Genomic DNA, 13,235 nt, shown 5'->3' on the forward strand with positions numbered 1-13,235 from the left:
TGGTTAAATAAAGGTGTTCTCAACTGGCCTACCTGGTTAAATAAAGGTGTTCTCAACTGGCCTACCTGGTTAAATAAAGGTGTTCTCAACTAGCCTACCTGGTTAAATAAAAGTGAAATAAATACAAAATAAAAATAAATGATTGCGGTGTCTCAAACTCTTGACTGGTCAGGAGTCGACAATGTGGGGTTTTAATCTGTAATTATGTTAATTACTGTAATATTGTGGAATGAGAGACATTTTAAATGTAGTTTTCTATCTCTTCCTTCTACCAGGAGTCAGAACACGAGGTGGATGCCTGCGGCACGGTCAACAGTGACGGCACGGTCAACAGTGACGGCACGGTCAACAGTGACGGCACGGTCAACAGTGACGGCACGGTCAACAGTGACGGCACGGTCAGCGACAGTACCAGCGGAGACATGTCTCTATGTCAGGCCTCTATACAGAAGCTGATGGAATACATTCAGCTCAACTTCACCGAGGACGAAGAGCCCAACGTCGTGGCACGACCCACAATGCCGGGCGGAGGTGTGGACGCGGAGGTGCGAGCCGTGTGTCTCACCAAGAGGGAGGGGGACGGGGCAGAGCTGGGACTGAGTTTCGGTAACATCCCGATATTCGGGGATCCGGAGGGGGAGAACAGGAAGAAGGGAGGAGGGAGGAGGAGGAGGAAGGGGGATCAGGGACCCGTGTTGGACGTGGGGTGTATCTGGGTGACGGAGGTGAGGAAGAGAAGTCCGGCGGCGAGGTGCGGTAGAATTAAACTACGAGACGAGTTGCTGTCACTCAACGGTCAGCTGATGGTGGGCGTCGACGTCACGGGAGCCAGGTAGGAGGGTTTATAATAATAATACATCTCCCACTCTCCCCCCCCTCTCTCCCCCTCTCTCTCCCCCCCTCTCTCCCACTCTCTCCTCCCCCTCTCTCTCTCTCTCTCTCTCCCTCTCTCCCCCCTCTCTCTCTCTCCCTCTTTCTATCCACTGCCAACCAGCCGCAGAATGATTCTGTCTGGCCAAACAGACTGAGGGCATTAATCTGCTCTAAAGTAAACTAGGCCACGTTAGACAGCTCCCTGTTCCCTCCTCACTTCCAGGATTGTTACTCCTGACTGTCTGAGAGGGAGAACCTACCCCTAACTGTCTGAGAGGGAGAACCTACCCCTGACTGTCTGAGAGGGAGAACCTGCCCCTGACTGTCTGAGAGGGAGAACCTGCCCCTGACTGTCTGAGAGGGAGAACCTACCCCTGACTGTCTGAGAGGGAGAACCTACCCTGACTGTCTGAGAGGGAGAACCTGCCCCTGACTGTCTGAGAGGAGAACCTACCCCTGACTGTCTGAGAGGGAGAACCTGCCCCTGACTGTCTGAGAGGGAGAACCTACCCCTGACTGTCTGAGAGGGAGAACCTGCCCCTGACTGTCTGAGAGGGAGAACCTGCCCCTGACTGTCTGAGAGGGAGAACCTGAGAGGGAGAACCTACCCCTGACTGTCTGAGAGGGAGAACTGACTGTCTGAGAGGGAGAACCTACCCCTGACTGTCTGAGAGGGAGAACCTGCCCCTTACTGTCTGAGAGGGAGAACCTGCCCCTTACTGTCTGAGAGAGAGATCCTACCCCTGACTGTCTGAGAGGGAGAACCTACCCCTGACTGTCTGAGAGAGAGAACCTACCCCTGACTGTCTGAGAGGGAGAACCTACAGTTCTGTCTCTGAGCAAATATGTTAATGTGAGGACAGTATTATGATGTTAATGTGAGGACAGTATTATGATGTTAATGTGAGGACAGTATTATAACATTGAGGACAGTATTATGATGTTAATGTGAGGACAGTATTATAACATTGAGGACAGTATTATAACATTGAGGACAGTATTATAACATTGAGGACAGTATTATGATGTTAATGTGAGGACAGTATTATAACATTGAGGACAGTATTAGGATGTTAATGTGAGGACAGTATTATAACATTGAGGACAGTATTATGATGTTAATGTGAGGACAGTATTATAACATTGAGGACAGTATTATGATGTTAATGTGAGGACAGTATTATAACATTGAGGACAGTATTATAACATTGAGGACAGTATTATAACATTGAGGACAGTATTATAACATTGAGGACAGTATTATAACATTGAGGACAGTATTACGATGTTAATGTGAGGACAGTATTATGATGTTAATGTGAGGACAGTATTATAACATTGAGGACAGTATTATAACATTGAGGACAGTATTATAACATTGAGGACAGTATTATAACATTGAGGACAGTATTATGACATTGAGGACAGTATTATAACATTGAGGACAGTATTATGATGTTAATGTGAGGACAGTATTATGATGTTAATGTGAGGACAGTATTATAACATTGAGGACAGTATTATAACATTGAGGACAGTATTAGGATGTTAATGTGAGGACAGTATTATAACATTGAGGACAGTATTATAACATTGAGGACAGTATTATAACATTGAGGACAGTATTATGATGTTAATGTGAGGACAGTATTATGATGTTAATGTGAGGACAGTATTATGATGTTAATGTGAGGACAGTATTATGACATTGAGGACAGTATTATAACATTGAGGACAGTATTATAACATTGAGGACAGTATTATGACATTGAGGACAGTATTATAACATTGAGGACAGTATTAGGATGTTAATGTGAGGACAGTATTATGACATTGAGGACAGTATTATAACATTGAGGACAGTATTATAACATTGAGGACAGTATTATAACATTGAGGACAGTATTATAACATTGAGGACAGTATTATAACATTGAGGACAGTATAAGGACGTGACATGTTGTAGTCCTGCTATGACTTGACAGCAAGTCCAAGGTTCCACGTTAGTTACGTTAGTTACGTTATACATTGGCTTGACCAAGAGGACAGTGACATGAAAAGCTTCTGGAAATATAAATATTATTAAAATCGAATCTTTTTTAAATTTCATAAAGCAACTGGACATCTGTCTGACCACATCATATTATCATTCCATTTCCAAAATTATAAACCTGTGATGTATCTGTGTCTGTTGATGATGAGCAGCATTCTTGTTTATTGAAAACAATGAGCACTTGATGTCTCTCAAATACATAGTTACAGTTGTTGGTTAGCTAGCTAGCGAATTGTAGCCGTATTAGCATTGACTTGACAGTCAGTCAAAACACGACATGGTATCGAGGACAAGATTAAACTAGCTAATACGGGTCACTTACGATTCCCCCTCGTGGCAGTTGGTCATTGTTGCTAGCTATCTGGCCATCCAGAATGACAACACAGGTACATGTGTACCTGAAGAGATAATTAACAGCGAGTAGCAGCAGTGTATAAAACATAATATAATAGTCCTGTGGCCATGTGATTAATTGTTCAGCAGTCTGATGGGGTAGAAGCTGTTAAAGAGCCTTTTGGTTCTAGACTTGGCGCTACGGAGCCTTTTGGTCCTAGACTTGGCGCTACGGAGCCTTTTGGTCCTAGACTTGGCGCTACGGAGCCTTTTGGTCCTAGACTTGGCGCTACGGAGCCTTTTGGTCCTAGACTTGGCGCTACGGAGCCTTTTGGTTCTAGACTTGGCGCTACGGAGCCTTTTGGTCCTAGACTTGGCGCTACGGAGCCTTTTGGTCCTAGACTTGGCGCTACGGAGCCTTTTGGTTCTAGACTTGGCGCTACGGAGCCTTTTGGTTCTAGACTTGGCGCTACGGAGCCTTTTGGTTCTAGACTTGGCGCTACGGAGCCTTTTGGTTCTAGACTTGGCGCTACGGAGCCTTTTGGTTCTAGACTTGGCGCTACGGAGCCTTTTGGTTCTAGACTTGGCGCTACGGAGCCTTTTGGTCCTAGACTTGGCGCTAAGGAGTCTTTTGGTTCTAGACTTGGCGCTACGGAGTCTTTTGGTTCTAGACATGGCGCTACGGAGCCTTTTGGTCCTAGACTTGGCGCTACGGAGCCTTTTGGTCCTAGACTTGGCGCTAAGGAGTCTTTTGGTCCTAGACTTGGCGCTACGGAGCCTTTTGGTCCTAGACTTGGTGCTCCGGTACCGCTTGCCGTGCGGAAGCAGAGACAACAAATACATGACTTTGGTGACTGGAATCTCAGACAATTTTTAGGGCCTTCCTCTGACACCGCCTTGTATATAGGTCCCTGATGGCAGGAAGCTTGGCCTCAGTGATGTACTTGGCTGTACGCACTACCCTCTGTAGAGCCTTACGGTCGGAGGCCAAACAGTTACCATACCAGGCGGTGATGCAACCAGTCAGGATGCTCTCGATGGTGCGCCTGTATATCTTTTGAGGATCAAATGACCCATGCCAAATCTTTTCAGTCTCCTGAGGGGGAATAGGCGTTGTCGTGCCCTCTTCACGACTGCCTTGGTGTGTTTGGACCGTGATAGTTTGTTGGCGATGTGGACACAACAGGAACTTGAAGCTCTCGACCTGCTTCACCACAGCCCTGTCGATGTTAATGTGGGCATGCTCGGCCCTCCTTTTCCTGTACTCCATGATCATCTCCTTTTGTCTTGGTCACGTTGAGGGAGAGATTGTTGTCCTGGCACCACACTGTCAGGTCTCTGACCTCCTCCCTACAGGTTGTCTCATCGTTGTCAGTGATCAGGCCTACCCCTGTTGTCATCAGCAAACTTAATGATGGTGTTGGAGTCGTAAATGAGGGTTTCAGCATGTAATATCCTTTATATTTTGTCACGCTTTTTTAAAATCATTTATTTGTCGATATGTATTTGTTGTTTTGGTGTGAAACTCGTGGCATTTGTGGAAAAAAAGTAAATAGTTAAAAGTTGTAGATGTAATTAAAAATTATGCCATTATTGATTAGATGCTATTTTCTCTTAAACCGAATCTTCTAGAAACTCATGGACAGTATGGACACAGATGTATAAAAAAATCTAAACTATTTATGAACCAATCTTTTTTTAAAGTTCAAGTAGAAATGACCAAAGTTACCATTGATTACCATCATACAGTGCCTTCGAAAGGTATTCACAACCCTCGACTGGCCTGATGAAACTAAGATTGAACTCTTTGGCCTGAATGCCAAGCATCACGTCTAGAGGAAACCTGGCACCATACCTACAGTGAAGCATGGTGGGGGCAGCATCACGTCTAGAGGAAACCTGGCACCATCCCTACGGTGAAGCATGGTGGTGGCAGCATCATGTCTGGAGGAAACCTGGCACCATACCTACAGTGAAGCATGGTGGGGGCAGCATCACGTCTAGAGGAAACCTGTCACCATCCCTACGGTGAAGCATGGTGGTGGCAGCATCATGTCTGGAGGAAACCTGTCACCATCCCTACGGTGAAGCATGGTGGTGGCAGCATCATGTCTGGAGGAAACCTGTCACCATCCCTACGGTGAAGCATGGTGGTGGCAGCATCATGTCTGGAGGAAACCTGTCACCATCCCTACGGTGAAGCATGGTGGTGGCAGCATCATGTTTTTCAGTGGCAGGGACTGGTAGACTGGTCAGGATCCAGGGAAAGATGATATCAGATGCTCCTGATATGCTCCAAATGTTAATTCACATATAAGCGACGGTACTTAACTCTTCTGAGTTGGCTAGAGGTAAATAAACCTATTGAGAGAGGGAGAGAGGGGGGAGTAGGAGGGAGAGAGGGAGGGAGTAAGGAGAGGGGTGTGGGTGGAGGTGACCAGGAGAAGGGAGGTGAGGGAGATATAAGGAGAGAGGAGTGGGGGAGAGGGAGATATAAGGAGAGAGGAGAGGGGGAGAGGGAGATATAAGGAGAGAGAAGTGGGTGAGAGAGAGATATAAGGAGAGAGGAGTGTACCTTGTCAGCTCGGGGATTTGATCTTGCAACCTGCCAGTTACTGGCCCAACACTCTAACCACTTTCGGGGCGACAGGCTACCTGCCGCCCTGAAATTTGGGGAGAGAGAGGTGGAGAGGAGGAGAGAGGAGTGGGGGGGAGAGAGGTGGAGAGGAGGAGAGAGGAGTGGGGGAGAGCGAGGTGGAGGAGGGAGAGAGAGGTGGAGGGAGAGGAGGAGGAGAGGGAGGGAGGAGGAGAGAGGAGAGGTGGAGAGGGAGGAGAGAGAGGAGTGGGGGAGAGAGAGGTGGGGAGAGAGGAGTGGGGGAGAGGTGGGAGAGGAGTGGGGGAGAGAGAGGTGGAGGGGGAGAGGAGGAGAGAGGAGTGGGGGAGAGAGAGGTGGAGAGGAGGAGAGAGGAGTGGGGGAGAGAGAGGAGGAGAGAGGAGTGGGGGAGAGAGAGGTGGAGAGGAGAGAGAGAGGAGTGGGGGAGAGAGAGGTGGAGAGGTGGAGAGAGGAGTGGGGGAGAGAGGGAGACGGCATAGAAACCAAACATGGTTCCACTCTTTATTGGGAAGTGACAACTGCAGTGGTCATCAGTAATCTGTTAGGATGAGTAGTAGGAGACTGTACAGGTACTACCATCTAGACAGAGACTCTACAGGTACTACCATCTAGACAGAGACTGTACAGGTACTACCATCTAGACAGAGACTGTACAGGTACTACCATCTAGACAGAGACTGTACAGGTACTACCATCTAGACAGAGACTGTACAGGTACTACCATCTAGACAGAGACTGTACAGGTACTACCATCTAGACAGAGACTGTACAGGTACTACCATCTAGACAGAGACTGTACAGGTACTACCATCTAGACAGAGACTGTACAGGTACTACCATCTAGACAGAGACTGTACAGGTACTACCATCTAGGCAGAGACTGTACAGGTACTACCATCTAGACAGAGACTGTACAGGTACTACCATCTAGACAGAGACTGTACAGGTACTACCATCTAGACAGAGACTGTACAGGTACTACCATCTAGACAGAGACTGTACAGGTACTACCATCTAGACAGAGACTGTACAGGTACTACCATCTAGGCAGAGACTGTACAGGTACTACCATCTAGACAGAGACTGTACAGGTACTACCATCTAGACAGAGACTGTACAGGTACTACCATCTAGACAGAGACTGTACAGGTACTACCATCTAGACAGAGACTGTACAGGTACTACCATCTAGACAGAGACTGTACAGGTACTACCATCTAGACGGAGACTGTACAGGGGCATCAGAGCTGAGAGATTACCAGACCATCAGACTGTTGAACAGCTTCTATTACCATCAGACTGTTGAACAGCTTCTATCACCATCAGACTGTTGAACAGCTTCTATCACCATCAGACTGTTGAACAGCTTCTATTACCATCAGACTGTTGAACAGCTTCTATCACCATCAGACTGTTGAACAGCTTCTATTACCATCAGACTGTTGAACAGCTTCTATTACCATCAGACTGTTGAACAGCTTCTATTACCATCTAGACTGTTGAACAGCTTCTACCATCCATCAGACTGTTGAACAGCTTCTATCACCATCAGACTGTTAAACAGCTTCTATCACCATCAGACTGTTGAACAGCTTCATTACCATCAGACTGTTGAACAGCTTCTATCACCATCAGACTGTTAAACAGCTTCTATCACCATCAGACTGTTGAACAGCTTCTATCACCATCAGACTGTTGAACAGCTTCTATCACCATCAGACTGAACAGCTTCTATTACCATCAGACTGTTGAACAGCTTCTATCACCATCAGTCTGTTGAACAGCTTCTATTACCATCAGACTGTTGAACAGCTTCTATTACCATCAGACTGTTAAACAGCTTCTATCACCATCAGACTGTTGAACAGCTTCTAATACCATCAGACTGTTAAACAGCTTCTATTACCATCAGACAGAGATGAACAGCTTCTATCACCATCAGACTGTTGAACAGCTTCTATTACCATCAGACTGTTGAACAGCTTCTATTACCATCAGACTGTTGAACAGCTTCTATCACCATCAGACTGTTGAACAGCTTCTATCACCATCAGACTGTTGAACAGCTTCTATCACCATCAGACTGTTGAACAGCTTCTATTACCATCAGACTGTTGAACAGCTTCTATTACCATCAGACTGTTGAACAGCTTCTAATACTGGTCTCACACAATTTAAATGGCATATTTTCCTTGGTTTTCTCATAAATGTTGTACTCAGGCCCCCAGGACGATTTACTGGACAGAGAGAAAGCCAAAGAGTTTGGTTTGAGTGTTCAGGCAACGTGTTCTTAAACTTCTGTGATTCGTACTCCGAGGATCAAAACCATGCCCCCAAACCCCTGCTGCTCAGTCTCGAGATCAAAGCCTGGCTGTGTCTGAGTTCTACTATTTGGTGAACTCAGACACAGTCTGTCTCTCCTATCGCTCACTGTGGTTTGGTTCTACTAGAGAGAGCTCCTGTTGGCCATGGGAATGAGAGAGAGGGAGGGAGAGAGAGGAGGAAAGTGAGGGAGAGGTGAGAAGGGAGGGGGGGGCAGAAATAAAACACTTTTGAGAGGTAGAGACAGTTGAAGAAAGTGAGTTGGAACGAGTGAAATCAGACTTTTCTCCCCCGGGATGTGAGACTGACTATACCAGGAAGGGCAGGAGATTGTGAAGCTGGCACTTTTCCTCCCCGGGCTGTGAGACTGACTATACCAGGAAGGGCAGGAGATTGTGAAGCTGGCACTTTTCTCCCCCGGGCTGTGAGACTGACTATACCAGGAAGGGCAGGAGATTGTGAAGCTGGCACTCCTCTCCTCCTTTCTCTCCGACAACCAGTTGATTATTTTAAAAGATGGCGGTGCAGTGGAAGGCGCGTCTTGCCGGTTCCTTCCGTTACTTATTACTTTGTTTGCTTAGAATGTTTGTGCAATAATTTGCTACGCTAAAAAAAAATGTTTTATTCTATTCTACTGAGCCGTTTACTGTATTGTCCAGAAGGAACCTGCAAGGAAGCATTTTCATTGGACGGTGTATACCACGTGTATCCTGTACATACGACTAATTCAACTTGGAACTTGGAGCAGTAACTCCGCCCTAATGCAAATATATAATATATTATATAATATATATATATAAAATGGTGACTTAGGGCTCAGACACACCAGAGATATTGACTTTTTGTTGTTCACATAACACAGATCCGGGAACCAATCTAATAGAGTAAGTAACCTGTTTGGCTTGTATTTGCTGTAGATAGCTATTGTTAGCTAACTAGCTGCGCTAATGTTGTTGCTAACTATCTATCATTTTTTAGTAAGCCCTCGTTGATACTAACCAGATGGCCAAAACTAGATAACTAGCATTGCTATCAACATTATAATTAAATCACAATGGATTAATTTTAAATGATGCAGCTGCCTGTAAGCTGCCGAGAATCAGTGGAGAAACTAGCTAGCAATGTTGTTCTAATGAAAAATGGTGTTGCTAACCGTTAAGCTAACGTCAGCTAGCAAGTGTACTGGCACTGGCAGTATGGGATAATGGACAGTGATTTAAATTATTTTATTAATCATCTTGCAAGATACCTAGCTTGGTAAAGCAATTAGTGTTAGCATAACATGAAGTGTCTGCCTGGCCCACTTAGCAAGCTAACGTTAGCTAGCTAGCTAACTAATGAGCTTGTGCACATTATTAAACCTAATTTAAAAATCCTTCTTCAAGCACAAAACTGCTTAGCTAGATGTAAAGACTTGCTTTAGAAAAAAAATGTGTGGTGCATTCGGAAAGACTCATTCAACAATAAGTGTTTTCCTCATCAATCTACACACAATACCCCATAATGACATCACAATACCCCATAATGACATCCCAATACCCCATAATGACATCACAATACCCCATAATGACATCCCAATACCCCATAATGACATCACAATACCCCATAATGACATCACAATACCCCATAATGACATCACAATACCCCATAATGACATCACAATACCCCATAATGACATCCCAATACCCCATAATGACATCACAATACCCCATAATGACATCACAATACCCCATAATGACATCACAATACCCCATAATGACATCCCAATACCCCATAATGACATCACAATACCCCATAATGACATCACAATACCCCATAATGACATCCCAATACCCCATAATGACATCACAATACCCCATAATGACATCCCAATACCCCATAATGACATCACAATACCCCATAATGACATCACAATACCCCATAATGACATCACAATACCCCATAATGACATCACAATACCCCATAATGACATCACAATACCCCATAATGACATCCCAATACCCCATAATGACATCACAATACCCCATAATGACATCCCAATACCCCATAATGACATCCCAATACCCCATAATGACATCACAATACCCCATAATGACATCCCAATACCCCATAATGACATCCCAATACCCCATAATGACATCCCAATACCCCATAATGACATCCCAATACCCCATAATGACATCACAATACCCCATAATGACATCACAATACCCCATAATGACATCCCAATACCCCATAATGACATCCCAATACCCCATAATGACATCACAATACCCCATAATGACATCCCAATACCCCATAATGACATCCCAATACCCCATAATGACATCCCAATACCCCATAATGACATCCCAATACCCCATAATGACATCCCAATACCCCATAATGACATCCCAATACCCCATAATGACATCCCAATACCCCATAATGACATCCCAATACCCCATAATGACATCCCAATACCCCATAATGACATCCCAATACCCCATAATGACATCCCAATACCCCATAATGACATCACAATACCCCATAATGACATCACAATACCCCATAATGACATCCCAATACCCCATAATGACATCGCAATACCCCATAATGACATCACAATACCCCATAATGGCATCCCAATACCCCATAATGACATCACAATACCCCATAATGACATCACAATACCCCATAATGACATCCCAATACCCCATAATGACATCACAATACCCCATAATGACATCCCAATACCCCATAATGACATCACAATACCCCATAATGACATCACAATACCCCATAATGGCATCACAATACCCCATAATGACATCACAATACCCCATAATGACATCCCAATACCCCATAATGACATCACAATACCCCATAATGACATCACAATACCCCATAATGACATCACAATACCCCATAATGACATCACAATACCCCATAATGACATCACAATACCCCATAATGACATCACAATACCCCATAATGACATCACAATACCCCATAATGACATCACAATACCCCATAATGGCATCACAATACCCCATAATGACATCACAATACCCCATAATGACATCACAATACCCCATAATGGCATCACAATACCCCATAATGGCATCACAATACCCCATAATGACATCACAATACCCCATAATGGCATCACAATACCCCATAATGACATCACAATACCCCATAATGACATCACAATACCCCATAATGGCATCACAATACCCCATAATGACATCACAATACCCCATAATGGCATCACAATACCCCATAATGGCATCACAATACCCCATAATGGCATCACAATACCCCATAATGACATCACAATACCCCATAATGACATCACAATACCCCATAATGACATCACAATACCCCATAATGACATCCCAATACCCCATAATGACATCACAATACCCCATAATGACATCACAATACCCCATAATGACATCACAATACCCCATAATGACATCACAATACCCCATAATGACATCACAATACCCCATAATGACATCACAATACCCCATAATGACATCACAATACCCCATAATGACATCACAATACCCCATAATGACATCACAATACCCCATAATGACATCACAATACCCCATAATGACATCACAATACCCCATAATGACATCACAATACCCCATAATGGCATCACAATACCCCATAATGACATCACAATACCCCATAATGACATCACAATACCCCATAATGACATCACAATACCCCATAATGACATCACAATACCCCATAATGACATCACAATACCCCATAATGACATCACAATACCCCATAATGGCATCACAATACCCCATAATGACATCACAATACCCAATAATGACATCACAATACCCCATAATGACATCACAATACCCCATAATGACATCACAATACCCCATAATGACATCACAATACCCCATAATGACATCACAATACCCCATAATGACATCACAATACCCCATAATGACATCACAATACCCCATAATGACATCACAATACCCCATAATGACATCACAATACCCCATAATGACATCACAATACCCCATAATGACATCACAATACCCCATAATGACATCACAATACCCCATAATGACATCCCAATACGCCATAATGACATCACAATACCCCATAATGACATCACAATACCCCATAATGACATCACAATACCCCATAATGACATCACAATACCCCATAATGACATCCCAATACCCCATAATGACATCACAATACCCCATAATGACATCACAATACCCCATAATGACATCACAATACCCCATAATGACATCACAATACCCCATAATGACATCACAATACCCCATAATGACATCACAATACCCCATAATGACATCACAATACCCCATAATGACATCACAATACCCCATAATGACATCCCAATACCCCATAATGACATCACAATACCCCATAATGGCATCACAATACCCCATAATGACATCACAATACCCCATAATGACATCACAATACCCCATAATGGCATCACAATACCCCATAATGACATCACAATACCCCATAATGGCATCACAATACCCCATAATGACATCACAATACCCCATAATGACATCACAATACCCCATAATGACATCACAATACCCCATAATGACATCACAATACCCCATAATGACATCACAATACCCCATAATGACATCACAATACCCCATAATGACATCACAATACCCCATAATGACATCACAATACCCCATAATGACATCACAATACCCCATAATGACATCCCAATACCCCATAATGACATCACAATACCCCATAATGACATCACAATACCCCATAATGACATCACAATACCCCATAATGACATCACAATACCCCATAATGACATCACAATACCCCATAATGACATCACAATACCCCATAATGACATCACAATACCCCATAATGACATCACAATACCCCATAATGACATCACAATACCCCATAATGACATCACAATACCCCATAATGACATCACAATACCCCATAATGACATCACAATACCCCATAATGACATCACAATAACCCATAATGACATCA

At 44.1% G+C, this 13,235-nt stretch overlaps 1 protein-coding gene and 1 long non-coding RNA gene across 4 annotated transcripts in view; one reads left to right on the forward strand and one right to left on the reverse strand.

Annotated features, from left to right (window-relative positions):
* pdzd2 (PDZ domain containing 2) overlaps positions 1-13,235 on the forward strand; it is a 209,590-nt gene that overhangs the window by 23,526 nt on the left and 172,829 nt on the right. The window contains 1 exon segment of the mRNA XM_052462660.1: positions 276-832. Coding sequence (XP_052318620.1) covers positions 276-832 — 557 coding nt within the window.
* On the reverse strand, positions 1,134-1,667 carry LOC127907111 (uncharacterized). Of its 3 annotated transcripts, none has more exons than XR_008063244.1 (3): positions 1,527-1,667; positions 1,324-1,463; positions 1,134-1,269 (listed from the first exon to the last, which is right to left on the reverse strand). It is a non-coding gene; the product is annotated as an uncharacterized LOC127907111 (long non-coding RNA). The 3 variants fall into 3 exon arrangements; XR_008063245.1 differs by having other exon boundaries at positions 1,144-1,241; positions 1,352-1,463; XR_008063246.1 differs by having other exon boundaries at positions 1,153-1,241.

This window comes from Oncorhynchus keta, chromosome 14, assembly GCF_023373465.1.
Source record: "Oncorhynchus keta strain PuntledgeMale-10-30-2019 chromosome 14, Oket_V2, whole genome shotgun sequence".
Lineage (NCBI taxonomy): Eukaryota > Metazoa > Chordata > Actinopteri > Salmoniformes > Salmonidae > Oncorhynchus > Oncorhynchus keta.